We start from the raw sequence: 19,086 nt of genomic DNA, 5'->3' as shown, positions 1-19,086 counted from the left end.
CAATCATTTTCTTCCTAATTTGGTAAAATTAGGAAAAAAATCAAACAAAATTAATTGGATTCGGTACGTGATGGCTCCGACATTCCTCTGCAACATGGTTACGTTACTTACAACTCGCTACTAAAAGTGAAAATTATCTCCATAGACGAACACGAGTCTTTTGAGCATGTTTTGCTCTCACACACATACATCTCAAAAAAATTTATAACTAAAGTACACCCTTAATCTTAAAAGTTATTATGATTGAGCTTTTTCATGGGCACATTTTTTAGATCAGTAGTGACTTTCAATTTTTTTAAAATTTTCTTAGTCAGCTCTCATTCAAATATAGTATGGATTAATTTATATATCTTTTCTTTACTCGAGCATCGCAACCAACCATTTTTTAATCATTCACTTCTTCTTTTCTTTTGACTTCCTTTCAAGCTACTCCAACGACAAAATATATATATATATATATATATATTAATTTTTAGTTTCTTAACAAATCCACCCACAATATAAATTCCATCCTCGACCTCAATTAGTTAACGAGATAAATATTTCGGCACTTCTTCTGTACCCAATTTAAATGGGGATTGTTTACCCTATTCGAGACAGGTACCTAATGGTTAAACGTACATCTAATTTTTTTTCCTAAAAAATTGTTTGTAAATTAAAGAAAAATTTATATTTAATTTCATTTTCCTTTTTGAATTATTTTAATTGTTTTTTAGGATATAATTTTCTTGAAAATAAAGAAAAATAAAAAATTGAAGAAACTTGGTTGTGGGCTGGGCTTCATGTCAAATGGGCCAACAGTTCAATCAATGGATGTTAAAGCTCCACTTGGTTTTTGGACAGAGATTTTCTTCAAAAAAATCTTCAGCTTTTTCGATTTTTATTATAATTTTAATTCTTAATATTTATTTTTTTATATAAAAAATTGGATTTCTTTTTCCCTAAAATAAGAGGAAATTGGAATTATTGTTTTTTTTTTTTTTGGTAAATTACACCTTTAATTTACAAAAATTATGAATAATAAATATCAATTTGTCAAAAATTAAATATTAATGAACTTGCAATTGCTAAGATATATGTATTCCTTAAGAGAATAGTTTACAAACAAATAATAATAATAATAATAATAATTTAAGAAATAAAAGCGTGGAATTTAGAATGAAACCCGAAAGCAACCGAGGTGGTGGTGGAGTTGGTGGTGGTGATGACGGCGGTGAAAGGAGTTTTCCCGGTCAATCATGCACTGCACGTGTCTAAACTCCTCCACGTGGCAAGGAATGGTGATAGTCCCCTTCTGATCAAAACCGTACTCCTCCTCCGCCTCTTTCAGCAGTTGCATGAACCGCGGGTGGTTGAAGTACATCACCGGTACCACAAATCTCTGCTGCTTTTCCCCCCTCTGCCCCACCTTCACCGCCAAACACCCTCTCGGCACGGCGGCGGGGGGTTGCCGCCCTCCTCTCTCTCCGCCGCCCATTCTTGAATCAGAAATTAAATGGCTAGGTAGGGGGGATTTTTAATTTGTTCGGAGAGGAAAAGTCCAAGGATTCAGTTGAAAACGACGTCGGATTGGAAATTAGGGTTATGGGGAGTGAATTAAATAAAAGCCATCCATTTATTTCCTTTCACATTTATCTCAATAATACTTTTTTTTAAAAAAAGTATATATTCTTGTCCTTTCGTATTAAATTAGTATTTGTTTTTAATCCATTGAAAATTATAATTTTCACCTTTTATTTTTTTAATACGACGTCGTATACCAAAATAACAAGTGAAAAGACACGTGTGTGGGGAGAAGGAAGACAACGTGGATTAATAGTGGGGCCCATAGAAGTGAAAGAGCCGACATGACAATGAGGTGTCGTTTAATGAAGGGCAGAAGACAAAACGACAAGTCGATAAGCCAATAGTTGATACCAGACAAAGAGGTTCCTGTAACAGTCAACTCTCCCATCCTCCCCTCTCCTATGTAAACCAAAAAATCTGAAGTTTATTTTTTTTTTCCAAATTATTATTTTTTTAAAAAAAATACACTAATTCATTATTAAAATTACTAATGGATTTTTGGATTTTTAAAATCTTACGCATTTGTTATATTATTAATTAAAATTTCATAAAATTTAAAAGTCATAATGTATCACTTATATAAGTTACAAACATTAAATATTTTTAATTTTATTAAAAGTCGGACAGAGAGTTGAGTTAGGTTAGATTGGAACAAACCCAAATTAAACCAAAAAATATGTAACCCACTCGAAGCCCCGAGGGCTAGAGGGTTGGAGAGTTGGGAGCCCATAACTCATAAGTTTGGACCATTTGGGCTGATTGGTTCGTTTCAGACAGGATAGTTGGGCCAGCTAACGGTCCATATATATATATATATATATATTACCAATTCATCAGTCCTTTATTTTTCTACAAAAGTGAATTTTTTTTTATTTAATAATAAAGTCACGCATGACGTGTCTAATATACACATAAAAGTTCATTTAAAATATTTCATGAATTTAAATATATGAAAAATTCATTTCATATAATAGTAACCATCAATGAAATAGCAGAAACAAAATAACATTAAGTTCAAAGTCACAAAAATGCCAGTATCATAGTTTTGGTTCCATGCTCTTCCCAACGACATCATCATTTGTACAGGAGTGTCTTACCTTTACTTATAATAAATAAAGTAACACGTAGCTTGAGTATTTAAAAATACTCCGTAAGTAGTCTCACTATTTGAATCAGGAAATGCAATTACATGTAATCATGTTGGAACCTATCATTTCATAATCATTATGACCTTGGTCTCACTTTTGGATGTGTATTACTTCTTTACACATGACCCACGCACACATGGACCTCCCATGCATTCCCTTCTCTCCCCGACATCATCCCACATAGAAAGAAAGAGTGTAGAATCCCAGCCTGACCTGTGGGTCTACTAGCGTAAAGTGAGGAGTTGAAACTGAACTGGCAACCGAACTTGCCCGTCGCAAATTCTTGCCTAAAAATCAAATCTTTATGAAGATTTAGCGGTTGGGTCATTGAAATGTAGCTCATTTACATGTCTAACAAGCTTAGGATTGTTTTGGATTAAAAAACACAAAGAAAGGGCAAAAGCTAGCTACCTTGTTCTTTCTTTCTTGTTTGGATCATTGATGTGGGTGGCACTTAATGAATTCATAACTTATGGGTTAATCATTTCCTTTTTAAAACAAAGCAAAGGCTTTGTGTGTGCGTGTGGGATATTACAATGCCTAAAAAAGTACAATTTCCAAAGGAGTCAATGAAATGAGTTGATTCAAATTTCAATTCTTTTTTCAAATGGAATTCTTTTTCTCGACTGTAATGTATAAAAAAACAAATACAACTAGAAGCAACTACTATATTGATCAGATCCCACATCGATTGGAGAAGAGAACGAGTGTCAATAATGATGTTGAACTTCGAAGGAAGGTGTAGAAACTTCTTCCTAATAAACCCGTTTTAAAAATTTTGAAGGGAAGCCGAAAAGAAAAAGTTCAAAGAAGACTACTTAAAAGGTAAAAAATCGAAATAGAGAACGAAGAACGAAGAACGAAGAAATGAGAGAAGGAGAAAGAGACAGATGAGATACTGAAAGGCATGATGAGAAGAATTTGTGTAATGATTATGGACTGACAACAAAAACACCATCATACCTCAATTACAACAAGAAACTAACAAACAAGAAGAACACTCAAATAACTTCATCATTAATGTAAACTTACTGTTTAAAAAAATCAAAACTTGGTGATTTAACAGTGAGAACATTAGATTATAAGCATAACCCACAAAGCCAAAAATTAAAAAGATGAGAAATTTAACCTTGTTCGATGGGTAAAAAAAAAACCCAAACGGCTAACACTGAGAGAAGCAATTGGGGGGAATGAAGCCTGGTCCGACAACACTAGAACGAACCAAAATTAACGTTCGAGAAACCGAGAATAAATTGAAATATGGATCAAAAGAAGTGTACTCGAGCCAGACAACATCCCCCTCAAAAGAAAAAAAAGTTAAAAGCTCCAACTTTTTTTTAGATCTTCAAAAACTCTAATTATCCATTTTTCTCTCTCTTCAAGGGGAAAGAGAGAGCTAGAGAGAGAAATGGATAATTGTGAGAAAGAGTTGTGTGTTTGGAAGGGTTATAAGAAGAGGGAGCGGAAAGGCAAGGTTGGACTTTAACCCCACCACCTAATTCTCAGTCCAAGAGATGGACGATAGTACAAGAGCGATAAACCCGTTATTAAGAAAAAGAAGCTAAAAATGATACGTGAGTAAAAGATGAGTATTCGAGTGAATCGAGACCACATTCAAAGAAAGACTCAAAAGAATTGATTTTGTGTAGACGGTTTGAGGAGTTCGAGGAGATCGACCGACAAAGGCCCCAGCTCTTTCTCATACTTTTTTAATGTCATTCTGGTCAGAAGGTCAACCCTGGCTTTCCAACCACTGTCTCATTCAAAGTTGGGCCAAACTAACACACCATTTCCACCATTGCCAGTTCATCTCCACGTTACAATTTATATTTACCCTATTACATAATTACATAACCCTTTCTTTATATATATAATATTATCCGACTTTCAATTTCTTCATCTAGGTCAACAGAAATTAGCGTTATTGTGACACTCAGCTCTATACCCTTATGAACATCTCTAGTTCAAGATAATATTGTAAGTGAATCTCATACAGACTGTATTTATATTCGCTTCATTCTGATCAATTCTTTTATGTTCGATTGGAGTGGATCGATCTCATTTCAACAATCTCAACACGCTTCAACAGGGACAACACCCAGTTTGACCGATTTCTATCGTTAATAATAAAGAAACAAACAACTACAAAATAAGAAACGTACAAATGTTTTAGACTAAGTAGATGATTCAAATCAAAAGATTAAAGTCTTCCATGTTTTTTTCTTTCCCGCTGACCACGTGGGTCGGTTTTATTACCCTTTTTTCCTCGTTCTCTCTGTAATCTCTCTGTAATCTATGATTCAAATCAACGTTTTAGACTAACTAGCTTTTAAGAGTAAAGGGAACGATAGCGATCTAGGAACAAGTTTCTTTCTTAAATCTATAATGATCATGGTGGTTAAGTTGAATCCTACCACAAAGTTACCTAAGCAAGATCTCAATCTCACTTCAACTACTTTTGTTCGAGATCGTAGAATATTAATCTAGAATGCTAATAAATGTAAACCTAACTTAGTTAAATCTCTTGGCAATAATATTACATTATAAAAACGCTCATTCTAATTAATATCCAGATATTATATATATTGAAAAGTACTCCTCATCTTTGTATTTTGTTTAAAATTAATCATATTCTTTTATAAGCTGTAATATTATCTGTCGATAATTTATAGAAAATAATCATGAAACACCATTTTTATAAATATAATTTATATGAACGTTTAGATCAGATCGTGGTTCATATCGTAACTTTTAAAATATAATAAAAATAAAGAACGAGTTTGAAGATCTTGAAAAAGTGTTTTTGACAGCAACTACCTAATTAACCACATGTCAAATTTGCCTTGGTAACATGTATTTCACTATTTTATTTCTCTTTTTCCAATATTTAATTAAAAGTTATTTCAATTTTCATTTATCGCAAAATTTTCTATTTTTGTGAGGGAATTACGGCGGAGATTCTCACAGGGAATTTGCAAGATTCGGTTCCTCGAGAAGGTTTTTACTCCGTTTTTTATATTAATTTAGAAAAAAAAAATTATTCCTTCTAAATACTTTTATATATAATTTCTTGCTCGATCCAATGAGAAATATTTTTCATACTCTCTTCCTTATTCTCCATTTAAACGAGAATTTCTAAATATTATAGGTTAAATTGAATATTTGTACTGTCCAATCAAATTAGTTATTTGATAACGTAATTTTTGGGCATATAATAATAATAATCTAAATACTCAATTATTCACTTTATAATAATAAATTATTATCATAAGATCAATAATTAGATATGGCAAATAATTGACAATAATTGAATTGAATCATACCCAAATCAGATATATAATAAAATTAAAATTTTAAAATATATGCTTTCAAGTCCAACCAAAATTATTAGAAAATAATAAATAAAAAATTGACCACTCAAGCTTAGCCATGTTCATGCCTACTAAAACAGCTGGTTAAATAAATCCATAATCTTTATTTATTTAATCAATATTGGACTTTGGTCAAAAACAAGACAAAAAAACATTTTTCTTAAATAAAAATGTGTTTGATAAACTATTTCTCGACAATTAATAATATTTAACACGGTTTAGAACTAATGATAGGATAATTAAGTTATGTTGACTTTATAACCTCGGTTTTCTAAATGAATGAAATATCATAGAAGAATTTGAATTTCGGTTGAGCTGAACTTAGGAATGATCAACCATTATAAACTCAGGGTACCGAGTACCTATGAGTTAGGTTAGATGAAATTGTTTGAAGTATGATCATGAGACATCATAATATGTCATGCGTGAAATACATAAATGAAATATCATGATATAATTTTTAAAGAAGGTACAATCTGGGGGCAAGTCGAGGGGAGGAATTCTCAATTTGACTAGATATGGGACCAAATCGGGGATTCATTTTGGGTCCCTGATCGGGGATGTGGGACGAGAAGGGTAGTCTACGACTATCCCTAATTTTTTTAATATATATATATATATATATCTATATGTATCGGTTGTTAGGGTTTTTTTTTTTTTTTTTTCAATGTTTCTTTAAAAAAAATCAACGGTAGGAATAGACACCACGTGGCGAGCACACAGTAGTCGCTTAAGGGAAGCTGATAAAGCAAGGCCCCGCCCCGCAACGTGTCCAATTTTAGTCAATGTCTCATCAAATCAGCCACTCATATTTTGACACGTCATCGACAAATTATTATCAAATTACGTGTCGAGATTCTAAGTTTGACTTGGGCATGTGGCGACACGCCGTTGGCTGTCTTGTGACAGGTAAGGGGTACTTGTCCTTTGCCAACTCATCTGATTGGTTCTTAATTTATTAATTATTATTTTTATTCCCAAAAAAAACTTTTGTGCCCCAACCTAATCCTCCCAATATTCTTTTTTATTTCTCAATTAATTACAAAATCTAGAACCAAGTATTTTTATCATAAAATTAATAATATTGAGGCCAAATTAAACACTAAATCAAAATATAAAAGAATATCATGATCGAACATAGTCGACCAGTTATCTAATTATGTATTGTCTGGCTAGACAAAGTTATTATAAGTTTTAGTGTAGGATGATGGAGGAGGTAGCACCTCACCGTATCATGATTAAATTGACAGCAAAGAAACGGTTGTTAGAATAACTAGAGTTCTTAAATCTTGAGATTCTTTTCATCGATATAGGCTCACCAAGTGCTAGACCTCATGACTCTCATGATTCGAAAACAACAAAGAAAATAGTGGTCATCCCCAGCCAAGAATGAAATTCGGGTCTCTCAAGGACCCCACAAGTCTTGGATTAAATCATTCACTCCCATACCACCTGGTTTTGGGATCTTAAGCAGCATGCGAACTGACGACGACAATAACGATAACGACGACGAATATTCTTCTCCAGAATCCATGAGAAAGAAGAGCACAAACAGAACAAGGTTCGAACAGATCAAATCACTCGAATCAATTTTCGAGTGAGAGTCAAGGTTTGAGCCCACAAAGAAGTTGCAGCTGGCCGCGCAGCTGGGGTTGCACCCACGTCAGGTTTCAATATGGCTTCAGAACAAGCGAGACTACAGCACAACACTCAAGCTCTCAACAACGATAACCAAGCGTTGGCTGCACAGGTATTGACATTCTGCCTTCGTTTTTCTTGGACTTTCTTTCTTGGAAAAGGTTTTACATTCAGCGAGCACACCGCACTCACGATCATAGGTAGTAATGGCCAGCCAGTAGGTCGTTTAGGCATCTAGATTCAGAAGCTTGCTTAGAAATGCCCTCGCTTTGGCTTCGTCTTGTGACATCAAACCGTGGCGTATGATTTTGGTATAGAGCAATGTGAGATCGAGCAAAGAGCTTCAATGCGCACCTTCTTCATAATTTAGGGGTCTAATGTAGCGTGAGCAAGGGAGCTTCTCTTTGGTTCCACTTGTCCATATTTTCCCTTCCATCTAGGGGAATCCGAGCTGGATTGTTTTGTGCTACCGTCAGTAAAGCTTGTCAGGTAAATGCGAGAGGAATAAACGAGATAGGGCGCTAGAGCTCATTTCGTGATAATGCTAGATGGAAAAGAAGGCAAAATAGTTTTCGAGTATGTTTGATGGTGGCATCAAGTGATGTTTTTTCAATCCTAGAGTAGCATAAAAAAAATCTTCAAAGCTACAAAAAAAAGACGAGGAAGTTCTCGACTAAACTAAGTGTGAACTATTTGAGAGAAATCTCTCTCTAGTAGACACGTTTTAAAAATCTTGAGAGAAAGTCTGAAAGAGAAAGTCCAAAGAAACTATAATTTCCTCAACCATGCTTTTTGGACACAACCCATTAATTGATCTTCATTCAACTTCATATATCTGGTGAGTCAATGGTGTTAAATCAAGCACAGAAAGTTGAATATTGTAGAACAAAAGACAAAGGAAAACAGGATAATGAATGAACAAGACACAAAATGAACTGTTTTTAAATTATCTACTCAGAAATTAGCAAGAGGTAATGGCAGAGAAACCTACGTAATACCAATGTCTTCAACATAAAGTGAGTAATTGAAAATCTCGTGGCATCTTTGGTAGGAAGCTAATGATTACTGCTTTTTGCCATAGAATTGCAGATAAAATGCAACGCCCATAATCAGCAGGGGAACCAGAATTTGCAGTAGTGTTAGCAAGGATCCTGAAGATTCAGCCGACGACGTCGTTGCTTTCACCGATTGGGATGCAGCTAGTCGATAATCGATCGGCTTTGGGACCGTAGACATGTCAACATTGCCAATGTAATACTTTTCCATTTGCTCTATTGCAGATAGACTGTGACCCACATTTTCAAAATCATCTGTTGCATCTTTCTCTGCATAAACTCAACATTGTTTTTCCAATCATCCATAACTTGGTGTAATCATTTTTAACAACCAATCGAGATATGAACTGAAACATACCAGCAGCTAATAATAAGACTTCATCACCTCCAGGATGTTCTTCCAGAAAAGGGGTCACATCATATACCTAAATGGGAATGCACAATAATTACTTCGTGACAGAGCAGTGAAACACGACGACTATATAAGGAATAGGGAAGTTATCTTGTGGAGTGATTCGAATCACGAGTTTAGAAACGAGTTTTCTTTACTCTTGATCTTGATTATTAAGGTAATCCATTCCAAAACTTTCATTTGAATTGATTCCTTACCATTTTTGGGATTTTTGGATAATTTAGATTTAGAGATCTCGTTGTTTAACAAAGTTGTTAGATCAAATCCCAAGAATTTCATGTCAAGAGCCTTGATAAAACTTGGGCCTGCAACTTAATTCGACTGTTTAGTGATATGCTGCCATGGCTTACAATGTATCCCATTAATATCCTCACGTTCCATGCTTATAATTTAAAACTTAGAATCATAAATGAGAGCCCCAAAGATTTTCAACATAAAACAGGGATTCCAATGACCTGTTAATCAAAGTATTACTCTCTAGTCAGCCTAAGCCTTTCTAGGCCTTAAATTCTGCTTCGACGAAATAGGAGCTTAGACTAAGTGAGCAATAAGTTCCTATCTGTTTCTGTACAATATCTATATCAGTTGCTCCAGAAATAAAGGGTATCAGTCTCCATAGTTCTAACTCAGTTTCTTATCTATCATAAACAATTTACCCCTAGTTCAAGCACTCTACAAATGTCAGACGTCCTCTCTCACCCTTCTTGTGAGATCCCACATTGGTTGGGGAGGAGAACGAAATACTCTTAATAAGGGTGTGGAAACCTCTCCTAGCATACGTGTTTTAAAAATCTTGAGGGGAAACTTGAGAGCGAAAGCCCAAAGAAGACAATATTTGCTAGCGATGAGCTTGGGGTGTTACAAATGGTATCAGAGTCAGACACCAGACGGCGTACTAGCGAGGACATTGGCCCCCAAGGGAGATGGATTATGAGATCCCACCTTGATTGGAGAGGGAAACAAAGCATTTCTTATAAGGGTGTAGAAACCTCTCCCTACGTTCTAAAAACGTGAGGTTGACGACGATAAGTAACGGGCTAAAGCGGACAATATCTATTAGCGGTGGCCTTGGGCGTTATAAAAACCTTGAGGGGAAGCTCGAAATGGGAAAACTCAATGAGGACAATGTTTGCTAGCGGTGGGTTTGGATATTACAAATGGTATCAGAGCCAGATACTAGGCAGTGTGTCAGCAAGGACATTGGCCCCCAAGGGGGTGGATTGTGAGATCCCATCTCTATTGGAGAGGAGGACGAAATATTTTTTTTATAAGGGTGTGGAAACCTCTCCCTAATAGACGCGTTCTAAAACCGGGAGGCTGGCAGGAATACATAACGGGCTAAAATAGACAATATCTACCAACGGTGACCTTGGAGTGTTAAAGTTTTCTCCAGTAATAATTTCAAATCTCATATGGGTCATCTCCCTAAGATGTTAAACCTCTACTGAGTTTTCTTGAGAATCAAATGTGATAAGGTCAAACACTATCTTGACAATCAATTGTCAGATGTGATAGGGTCAAACAGTAAGTCAGATGCTCGCTCGGTAACTCGCCGAGATATCAAAGAACAAGAACAATAATAGAATACACAATCATCAGTTTCTTAATCATCCATCCCTCTATCTACTGTTATATAAGTCTAGAGTTCCAGTAGCAGTTACGATTGAGTTCAGAGCAAACAAAATTTCCATATGGAGATTAAAAATGAGGAGAGATTATGATAATCAGACCTTTCCAGAGATTATAAGCCAACAATCCCGCTGGTGATTGTGTTTAGCCACTTCGTCGAAGACAAAAACCTTAGGATCCGAATCCATTTCAACTGAAATGCAAACAAAAGTCAAGCTCAATCCACACTGAAGCAATCGATTAAATTAGAGAATCAGACGATTCAAACACAGAAGCAATGAGGAAGAAGATGAGTTTCTTACGGATTAAGCGTTGAAGGGAAATTGGAGAAAAGACCCAAATCAGCACGATTTCTTCCGGTAATGACAACCAGCCATTTTAAAAAGGCTTTTATCTGGCCGGCTTGGTGGAGCTAAAAAACGCCCAATGAATTTGTTGCGAGAATTTCATTTTAGTCCCTGCTTTTGTATTTTTGTGCAAGAAAAGCCCAATATTTTCTTTAATTTCGTCCACGTGATTCTTGATTAAAACGTGATGTATGGCTTAATTATTGTTTTCCACGTGACATTGGTTAAGGTGATGCCTACAAATTGACTGAATATTTGCATTATTTTACTGTATTAAATATATAATTAATGCTCAAATTTTTGTTTTTATAAGTTTAAAATTATTTTAATTTAGTCCTTGGACCTCAGTGTTAGTGTCGGCCCAACATAGTACTTTCACCGTTGGTGTTCTTTCCGATCTCTACACATTTCACCGCTCCACCTGAAATTTTCTCTGCCCCTACCGCACTCCAGCTTGGTAGTTTCCACCGCTTGTCCAAGGTTGAGCCTTGGAATTGACTGTAGACTTAAAAAAGCCACCTACAGACGTTTTACGCCTAATTATTCCGGATAACGTTGGGAAAGAGTAAGATCTTCTAAGCTTTAAAGCAAAATCTTTATTAGAGGTTAGTTTGCTGACCTATGTTAAGTTGAGAAAGTGGGAATTTAGACTCCATTATGAAAGGGAGGTTCCTACAATTGCTATTTTTCATCGTATTTAGGGTGATATAGAGCTAGTTAGAGAATATATTTTCTGACGGCTTCAAGTCGGGTTCTTAACTGATTCAGTTTGGGTCTTCTCGAACCGTTTCCTACTAGTTTCAACTTTTTGGAGGCATTAAGGTTAATAGGACTATTTTGTACACTTGCACACAATAACTTACACATTTATAGGAAAAACGTTTAACACTAGTAAACACGAGCTAAGGGCAAGCATACTAAGATAAGAGTATTTATATAGCATTTATTACCAATTCGTTCATAACCCACATTTGATCTCGAAATTCAAAAGGAAATATGTCGAACTAGGCTACTTGTATTAATAATGATTATAGCCACCAAAATTTCATGCTCTTAACTCGAAAATTAGATCACCTAGCCTCCACCCACCGACAACACAGCCTAATAGGTTAATGTTCAAATCACAACATTTATTAAATGGTCTAAACGAGGTTATAACCAACTTTTCTCACCTAATCTTATCTTAAAAAGACTTAAGCTCGGGTTGGTTTGTCCACAATGGGTCGTCATTGTTGTTCAAATGGTTGAACACTATGAGTACCCTACAACAAGACCTAGCGCAGACAAAAAAACAAATTACACTAGAAAAGAGAAACTCAAAACTATTGAACAAATGACGATCGACCAACTATTTGTTGGATGGTCGTTGATCCTAGAAGATGAGGACGAAGCTAGTTAAGTTGATCGCATTCATGAAAAAAAGAGAAAGATCGAAAAACCTTGTTGTTCTAAATCGCGAGCTTTAGACCAACTACACATGAACCCACTCAAGATAGGCCAACACAAAACCCATAATTAATTCATTGCATGAACATATACAAGACAATCACAATTTTATATTACGATTTATGTACACGTGACGACGAAAGAGACAAATAACATCAAAAAAAAAAAAAAGAAAAAAGAAAAAAAAGACCGACCTCTTAAACTTCACTTCTAATCTAACTCGATAAAGGTTCGACCATGTATCTAAAGTTATTTTCACATATACCCCTACAATTGGAGCTATTTCCAAGCAAGCATCAATAATGTCTTGGATTTTAAATTAATCGAAATTATTGAAAAATAGCATACTTTATAAGGGTAGTTTTGATAAGGCGATAGTATAAAGGGGCATTTAAGAAAATATAATTTGTCGTTTTTGACACGTGTCGTTTAGCACGTGCAGCACGTGGTTGGTTTACATATATTTTAAACACAATCTACGACTTTTTAACAATATAAATATATATATATATTTTTAAATAAAGCAACCTTTTGTTTTATTCCCAAATATTGGGACATTTTTTTTTTCAATTTTTTAATAGATCTAAATCTTTATGTTTTATATTTATCGTACTAATAAAATAATAATAATTTATTTATTTAATGTTGTAGATCGGAATCTTCCTACTTTATATTTATTTTACTAGTTAGCTTATACAATATATATATATATATATATATATATTTATTTTGAAATTTAAAATAAATTTTAGAAGATAATTTTAAAGCCATTAAAAAATTAGACAGGATCTTATTGAATCAAGATAATCCACAATAATAATTATTATAATAATAAAAAGAGATACCACAAAGCTTAAGAGAAGTGAACACGTGGCTTTCACATGGCTCATTTACAACCTTAAAATAGGGAAAATAAAATAAAATAAAATAAAATAAAGAAAAAAAAAAGGAACTCCATTGATGGGATCTCAAGGAGAAGCAGCTGCAACCAAAAAAGAATATTCTTAAATATTAAAATGAATATTCTTCAAATTAATCTTTATTTAAGGAGGATTATTTAAAATTCTTAAATTTATTTGCAATTTTTGTTATATATATATATATAATTTTCTTTTTCATATTATTTTCTAAATCTTAAAATTTAATTTTGACCATTTTAATTTTTATCAAAATATTTTCATCTAATTCGACCAAACATTTTGAGATTTGAGCAAATAAAATAACGTGGGACTGGGACGAAAAAATGAATCCTAATTTTTTTTTAATAATAAAAAAACGAAAAAATGAAAAATATTACCAAACGAACCCTAAATTTGAGCGTACTTAATTATACCTTGAATCGAAGAAGAGAGATTGGTTGTTCAAAGACCTTTCCATTTAGTTTGTGATCTATGGTTCATCTTTTTTTCTCCGAGCATTTGGTCATTGTCGAGCTCGGTATGAATCTTTCTCCTCGTCATCTTCCTCATTAGCTTATTTGATAAGAATAAGGAGAAAAACAATCAAATGGATTAGAATTTGAGTTGAATTACCACGAATTTATTTCATTATTATTTTAAAACTACGATGATAGTATAAATTTTTTTTAAATTTTAAATAAAAATTGAGACTTTAAATTGTTTGATATAATAATATATATTATTTATTGTAAACGAGTGTAAGATGGGCAATGGCTTACTTTCCGGAGATTTGTCTCAGGTGGCGCCGCCTCCATCTCCGGCTTTTTGGCGAAGTAGGAGCCGTCGGCCGTCTCAACTTCCGGCAAATTCTCCTTCAAATCCAGCTTCGGCTTCCCATCGGCATCCGCCATGAGCAGATCCGCCAACGTCACTCTCCGGCGGAGTCTTTGAGCAACATACCGCTCGATGGCCACGACACCACGGGACTTGTCGAATTCAGTACAAAACTCACCATTGTCGTCAAAGTTGTTGGGGAATGTCGTCGCCATTAACGGGCTCAAGCCGTCATTATCGTCGTCGTCGTCATCGTCATCAATTTTATCTGTCTTTCCCTCCTTCAAATTGAAATATTGGGGTTTATAATTTCTGGATTTTGATGATTTGTCAAAGCCCATGAAGAAAATGGTAAGACGACGGCCATTGATCCTCCAATCATCAAGAATATCAACCATCTCATCCACTTGCTTTGCTAATCCTTGCCTTTTGGCCTCCTTTTTGATAGATTCACTTTTCTTTCTCCAAGCTAACAATTTACAGAAAAATTCATTGTTGTAATAGGAATGTATTACACGAGTTAGATTGAGTCGGGTTTAGGGGTGTTCAAAAATTTGATAACCCGAAAAATTCGATCAACTCAACGCAACCGGTACTATTTGAATTGAATTGAGTTAGGAACTTATTTCTATTCTAAAACTAAATTTATTTTTTATTTTGAACAACCCGAACCAACCCAACTCAATTTTTTTAGGTTAAGTTGAATTGGGTTCGTTATTTAATAAGATTAGTTTTGGTTGAAAATTTTACAATTCAATTCATTAGGTTGGATCTAAAAAATGACCTTACTGACCTAACTCAACCTACGAACACTCCTAGTCAAGTTAAGATTTATATTATTTGGCTGGATTCATTGGATACATTACATCTATTTAACACAATTTAAAAGTGTAACTACTAAACTTACAATCTAACTTAGATAGACGACAATATGATTCAACCGTGATTCAAGTTTAGTTTGGGTTCTAATACTATGAAAAATAGTATGAAAAAAGGAAAATCAAACCTTTAAGAGGGGTGTAGTGGAAGTTGGAGTGAACCCAGTTGAACATAGCTGTGAGAGAGGTGAAGTCAAACCAAGTTAGAATGGGTATCAAAAGTGGTGTGAATGAGGTATATATATATAGCCATGAAACACTAGGAAGTGGCCCTCTCCCTTTACTGTTTACCCATACAAAATTTTGAGACTTCCATGAATGAATCAAGACCACATTAAAAAAAAGAACAATCTTAAGAATCACGTGAGTGAGGAAAAAACATGCTAAAAGGATCTGTGTTGGTTTATGAGGATGGTATTCTCTAACATCTCAAACCCACCGATAGCAGATATTGTTGGCTTTGATCCGTTACATATCGCCATCAACCTTACGATTTTAAAGTGCGTCTATAAAGGGGAGGTTTGCATGTCTTTATAAGGAATGCTAAAAGAACCTTTGTTAGTTTGTGGAAATAGTCTACACCGTTAAAAGAGTAGTAAGTAAAATAACTATGTTGTAGGATAATGTTGAGACCGTTGAATACTGAATTCAAATTTCAAATCTTGGACATGAGACGTTACGATTCTAAAGGGCCCATAAAGTCAAAAGAAATTGGTAAATATAAATAGAACAACAAAAGATAAAAAGAAAAAAAAGTTGTTTACCTAGTTTGCTTTGCAAAACCCTAAACCCCACCATTTTTGCATCATTTTGGTTGACTCCTCAACTTTGGAATGCATTTTCTATGATTGTACACAAAAAAAGCTAATTCTATCCCTACCAACCAAAGGGAAAAAGAAAAGAAAAGCCTTTGATCCTTCTCTTCAATGTCTTCTCTTCAATATTGTCGTCCACTGATCACCAGAGTGACACCGAGTATAACGAACAGAACTGATATGAACCAAAAGACATCAATCATACAATATACTTCAATGAAAATGTGAAGAAAAGGTTGTCAAAATTATCAAAAGATATTTCAATTCATGCCACATTGAAGAAGAATGAAGTTCGATTGTTACAAATTTTGGGTGGACTACAATTTAGAGTAATTTAGAGTTATTGTATTTGAAGACATTTTATTTACTTTAGGTTAGATTTACATAATGACTAATTATGGTTATTAAGTATGAATGTTACAACTTTTGGAATACCTTTAATAGTTTCATTTTTGAGGCTATATAAAGTCATGTATGTTGTATTTGTAAACAGACTTGGAAAATATAGAAAGAAGCATTTGTGCTTTTCTTTAGCCAATGGCTAAGTTTCTTTGCAATTCTATGTAGTTTAGGTTGCATGTAGAATCATTCAAGCTCGACTGATCAATCTTGCTTGTGGAGTGATTCGAATCTCAAGCAAGTGTTCTTGCCTTGAGATATTTGATCAACAAGAATCATTCAAGCTAGACATGATCGATCTTGCTTGTGGAGTGATTCGAATCTCAAACAATGTTCTTGCGTTGAGATATTCGATCAACAAGGTAATCCGAATCTTACTCTCCTTGTAGTTGATTTCCTTATCTTATCAAGAACGAGTTGTCTTTTCTGTATCATTCTAATTGATTTCTATGGTATTATTCGTTTTAAACCTAAGTTTATATATTCGATCTAGTTTCATTTTTTTTAATTGATACTGAGACGACTTTAACATGATTTTGACTATAATTATGAATCGAAAAAGGGGAGAAATAATTGTTGTTCATGTATGCATAACTTTATGAATGATAGAGCACATGATTAAAGGTTTTGGAGGATATAAAGAACCTGAAAAAAGTTTTTGGACAAAAATAAAGAGAGTGGCAGAGACTAAATTTTATTGGGTCACTCTCTTTGTTTACTGTCCACAATTCTTCTCTTCCAAAATTCTTGCAAACATTTGGCCATACGTCTTGCAATTACAAATGGGTCCTCAGAGTTCAATTGAAATCATAAAAATAATACTCAATTTTAGACTCGAGCTTCTTTGAGTATCAAACTAATACGAAATCGTTAGCAAACAAAACGCAAAATATAAGTGTAGTGAAGTTATCTCGATCGAAAAAAGTTAGTTCATAAAGATTTGAAAATCTATTTAGAGCCATAAGTTCGAGGGAGGTCCTCCCCACCAAAATGTTGATTTGTCATATTTTTTCAAGGCACATGCAAGGGCTAACTTTCACGTATATTTGCATTAAAGGTAAGAACGTTCATCTCAAAAAAGTAGGTTTAGAATGATGCTTAATTTTCATATAAAGCAAAAAAAAGGAAAGTAAATTTCTATTATGTTGCGTACTAGTATATGATGATGTATGAATATATGACGATATATGAGTATATGGTGATGTATGAGTTATGATGCTTGATGATGTGCGTAAATATATATTTCGATGATTGACGTACTTGATATGCTTGATGCACCTTATGGCAATATGATGATTATGACGATTGCATGATGTTTGTCTTAATATATTGATGTTTTCCATATTAAGCATGCTATATGATGATAAGAGTTATAGGACACAACCCTAAGAGGATGAAAATGATATCAATATAAATATCCAACGAGCATGTGTTACTTAATGTAACAAGGAGATGAGACTAGAGGGTTGTGTCAGAAGAGATGACAAGATGGAAATTAGAAGAACCTCATGCATGTTGTGTGCTCATAAGCATATGAATAGTTCCCCAGAGACAATGAGTGTGAATGCGCATAGTATGATGATGAGGGTGTTCATGGGGAATATGACACCAAGAAGTTCTACTGACCTCCGAACATCGCTACAGATTAGCTTGACCAGAGAGGGTCCAGGGGGTATGTGATCCCCTTAGGGATTCACACTCGCACGTGTAGGTCGTGTATAGGGAAGTACGACACATCCAATTTGTCCGAGTCTAGAGGCCACCCCTAGAGCATAGAGATAGGTCCCAAGAGCATGATTGCATGTGTTTGCATTTGCATGACCTCCTATAGTGGGGCCACTTATGGAGAATTCTTCATTATACTCAGGCCGTGTGCCACATCATTTTTTTCAGGTAAAGGCGAGACGCACATGTACAGAGGACGACGACATCTCAAACAGAGACACGTGCATAGGGTATACTTATATTTAAATTCCTAGTCTTACGTTAGAATAGGTCATACAATCCAACCAAAATCATTCGAATTAGATTAGATTATTTAACCCTCTAAAGAAGGGAATAATTGTACTCCTTTATTCTCTCGTTGTTTTTGGATTTTACTTACTTTTTTCATACTTTTCTTTTTATATTCTTATTCTGCTTCATTTTCCTTTAATAAAAAAGGGTAAAATTTTGCATAATTTGAAAACAAATCAAAACCATGCATACATAGGTGTTGTTCTCTAGGGATTGAGATCCAAAATTCACGCTCTCTGTGACCGCACATCTTCCAAACGCTCTCCTTCCTTGATCAACAAAAATCGAATACATGAAAAAGAAAATGTAGAATCGGGTTGTGTATAACTAGTCAGCTTGCATGGTCACAATAGTCAATGATTGGTATCCAGAGTTGAGTGGTTACCTCGTAAAATATTATATGATAGTATGACATCTACTAATCGACAAACCCTTTCATAGAGCCTATAAAGTCACTTTGAAACTAGAGAAGGACCTATCGTGCTCGTTAGCTACTGAGTTACCTGTGTGGTCCCTCATCTCTTATCAATTTATAATGTAGAGTCTTTTTTTAGAAGACTCTGGGTTGTTTCCACCAAACACTTGGTTGTCTCGACATGTTAAACGATTCGACCTAGACCTTGCTCGACGATA

General features: G+C 34.5%; 3 protein-coding genes and 1 long non-coding RNA gene across 4 annotated transcripts; all 4 read right to left on the bottom strand.

Moving 5' to 3' along the window:
- Positions 1–1,053: 1,053 nt before the first annotated feature.
- LOC111800676 (auxin-responsive protein SAUR32) lies at positions 1,054–1,564 on the bottom strand. Its single transcript, XM_023684481.2, has one exon. The coding sequence runs from the start codon at positions 1,475–1,477 to the stop codon at positions 1,154–1,156; it is 324 nt and encodes a 107-aa protein (XP_023540249.1). The 5' UTR covers positions 1,478–1,564; the 3' UTR covers positions 1,054–1,153.
- Positions 1,565–2,586: 1,022 nt separating this feature from the next.
- Positions 2,587–4,188, bottom strand: LOC147791380 (uncharacterized). Its single transcript, XR_015422136.1, has 2 exons — positions 3,844–4,188; positions 2,587–3,001 (listed from the first exon to the last, which is right to left on the bottom strand). It is a non-coding gene; the product is annotated as an uncharacterized LOC147791380 (long non-coding RNA).
- Positions 4,189–8,573: 4,385 nt separating this feature from the next.
- LOC111800674 (cytochrome b5) lies at positions 8,574–11,273 on the bottom strand. Its single transcript, XM_023684480.2, has 4 exons — positions 11,122–11,273; positions 10,921–11,012; positions 9,137–9,203; positions 8,574–9,048 (listed from the first exon to the last, which is right to left on the bottom strand). The coding sequence occupies exons 2-4, from the start codon at positions 11,005–11,007 to the stop codon at positions 8,786–8,788; spliced, it is 417 nt and encodes a 138-aa protein (XP_023540248.1). The 5' UTR covers positions 11,008–11,012; positions 11,122–11,273; the 3' UTR covers positions 8,574–8,785.
- A 2,143-nt stretch (positions 11,274–13,416) lies between these two features.
- LOC111800673 (protein TILLER ANGLE CONTROL 1-like) lies at positions 13,417–15,456 on the bottom strand. The gene is made up of 4 exons (XM_087126486.1): positions 15,352–15,456; positions 14,291–14,814; positions 13,946–14,084; positions 13,417–13,594 (listed from the first exon to the last, which is right to left on the bottom strand). Exons 1-3 carry the CDS (start codon positions 15,395–15,397, stop codon positions 13,974–13,976), a joined length of 681 nt encoding a protein of 226 aa, XP_086982612.1. The 5' UTR covers positions 15,398–15,456; the 3' UTR covers positions 13,417–13,594; positions 13,946–13,973.
- Between the last annotated feature and the right edge of the window lie 3,630 nt (positions 15,457–19,086).

This window comes from Cucurbita pepo, chromosome 8, assembly GCF_057944985.1.
Source record: "Cucurbita pepo subsp. pepo isolate OVF chromosome 8, ASM5794498v1, whole genome shotgun sequence".
NCBI lineage: Eukaryota > Viridiplantae > Streptophyta > Magnoliopsida > Cucurbitales > Cucurbitaceae > Cucurbita > Cucurbita pepo.
Note: the sequence above shows the minus strand (reverse complement) of the source record. Positions and strands in the feature narration are given on the sequence as shown.

What these genes read in the sequence shown, in the direction of transcription:
- LOC111800676 (XM_023684481.2), bottom strand. Translation starts at nt 1,477, where the DNA reads ATGGGCGGCGGAGAGAGAGGAGGGCGGCAACCCCCCGCCGCCGTGCCG.
- LOC111800674 (XM_023684480.2), bottom strand. Translation starts at nt 11,007, where the DNA reads ATGGATTCGGATCCTAAGGTTTTTGTCTTCGACGAAGTGGCTAAACAC. An exon ending in GGCTTATAATCTCTGGAAAG is followed by an intron (nt 9,204 to 10,920) that starts GTCTGATTATCA and finishes ATTCCCATTTAG; the next exon opens with GTATATGATGTGACCCCTTT. An exon ending in AGTCTTATTATTAGCTGCTG is followed by an intron (nt 9,049 to 9,136) that starts GTATGTTTCAGT and finishes GAGTTTATGCAG; the next exon opens with AGAAAGATGCAACAGATGAT.
- LOC111800673 (XM_087126486.1), bottom strand. Translation starts at nt 15,397, where the DNA reads ATGTTCAACTGGGTTCACTCCAACTTCCACTACACCCCTCTTAAAG. An exon ending in CCACTACACCCCTCTTAAAG is followed by an intron (nt 14,815 to 15,351) that starts GTTTGATTTTCC and finishes GTAAATTGTTAG; the next exon opens with CTTGGAGAAAGAAAAGTGAA. An exon ending in CTGAGACAAATCTCCGGAAA is followed by an intron (nt 14,085 to 14,290) that starts GTAAGCCATTGC and finishes TTATCAAATAAG; the next exon opens with CTAATGAGGAAGATGACGAG.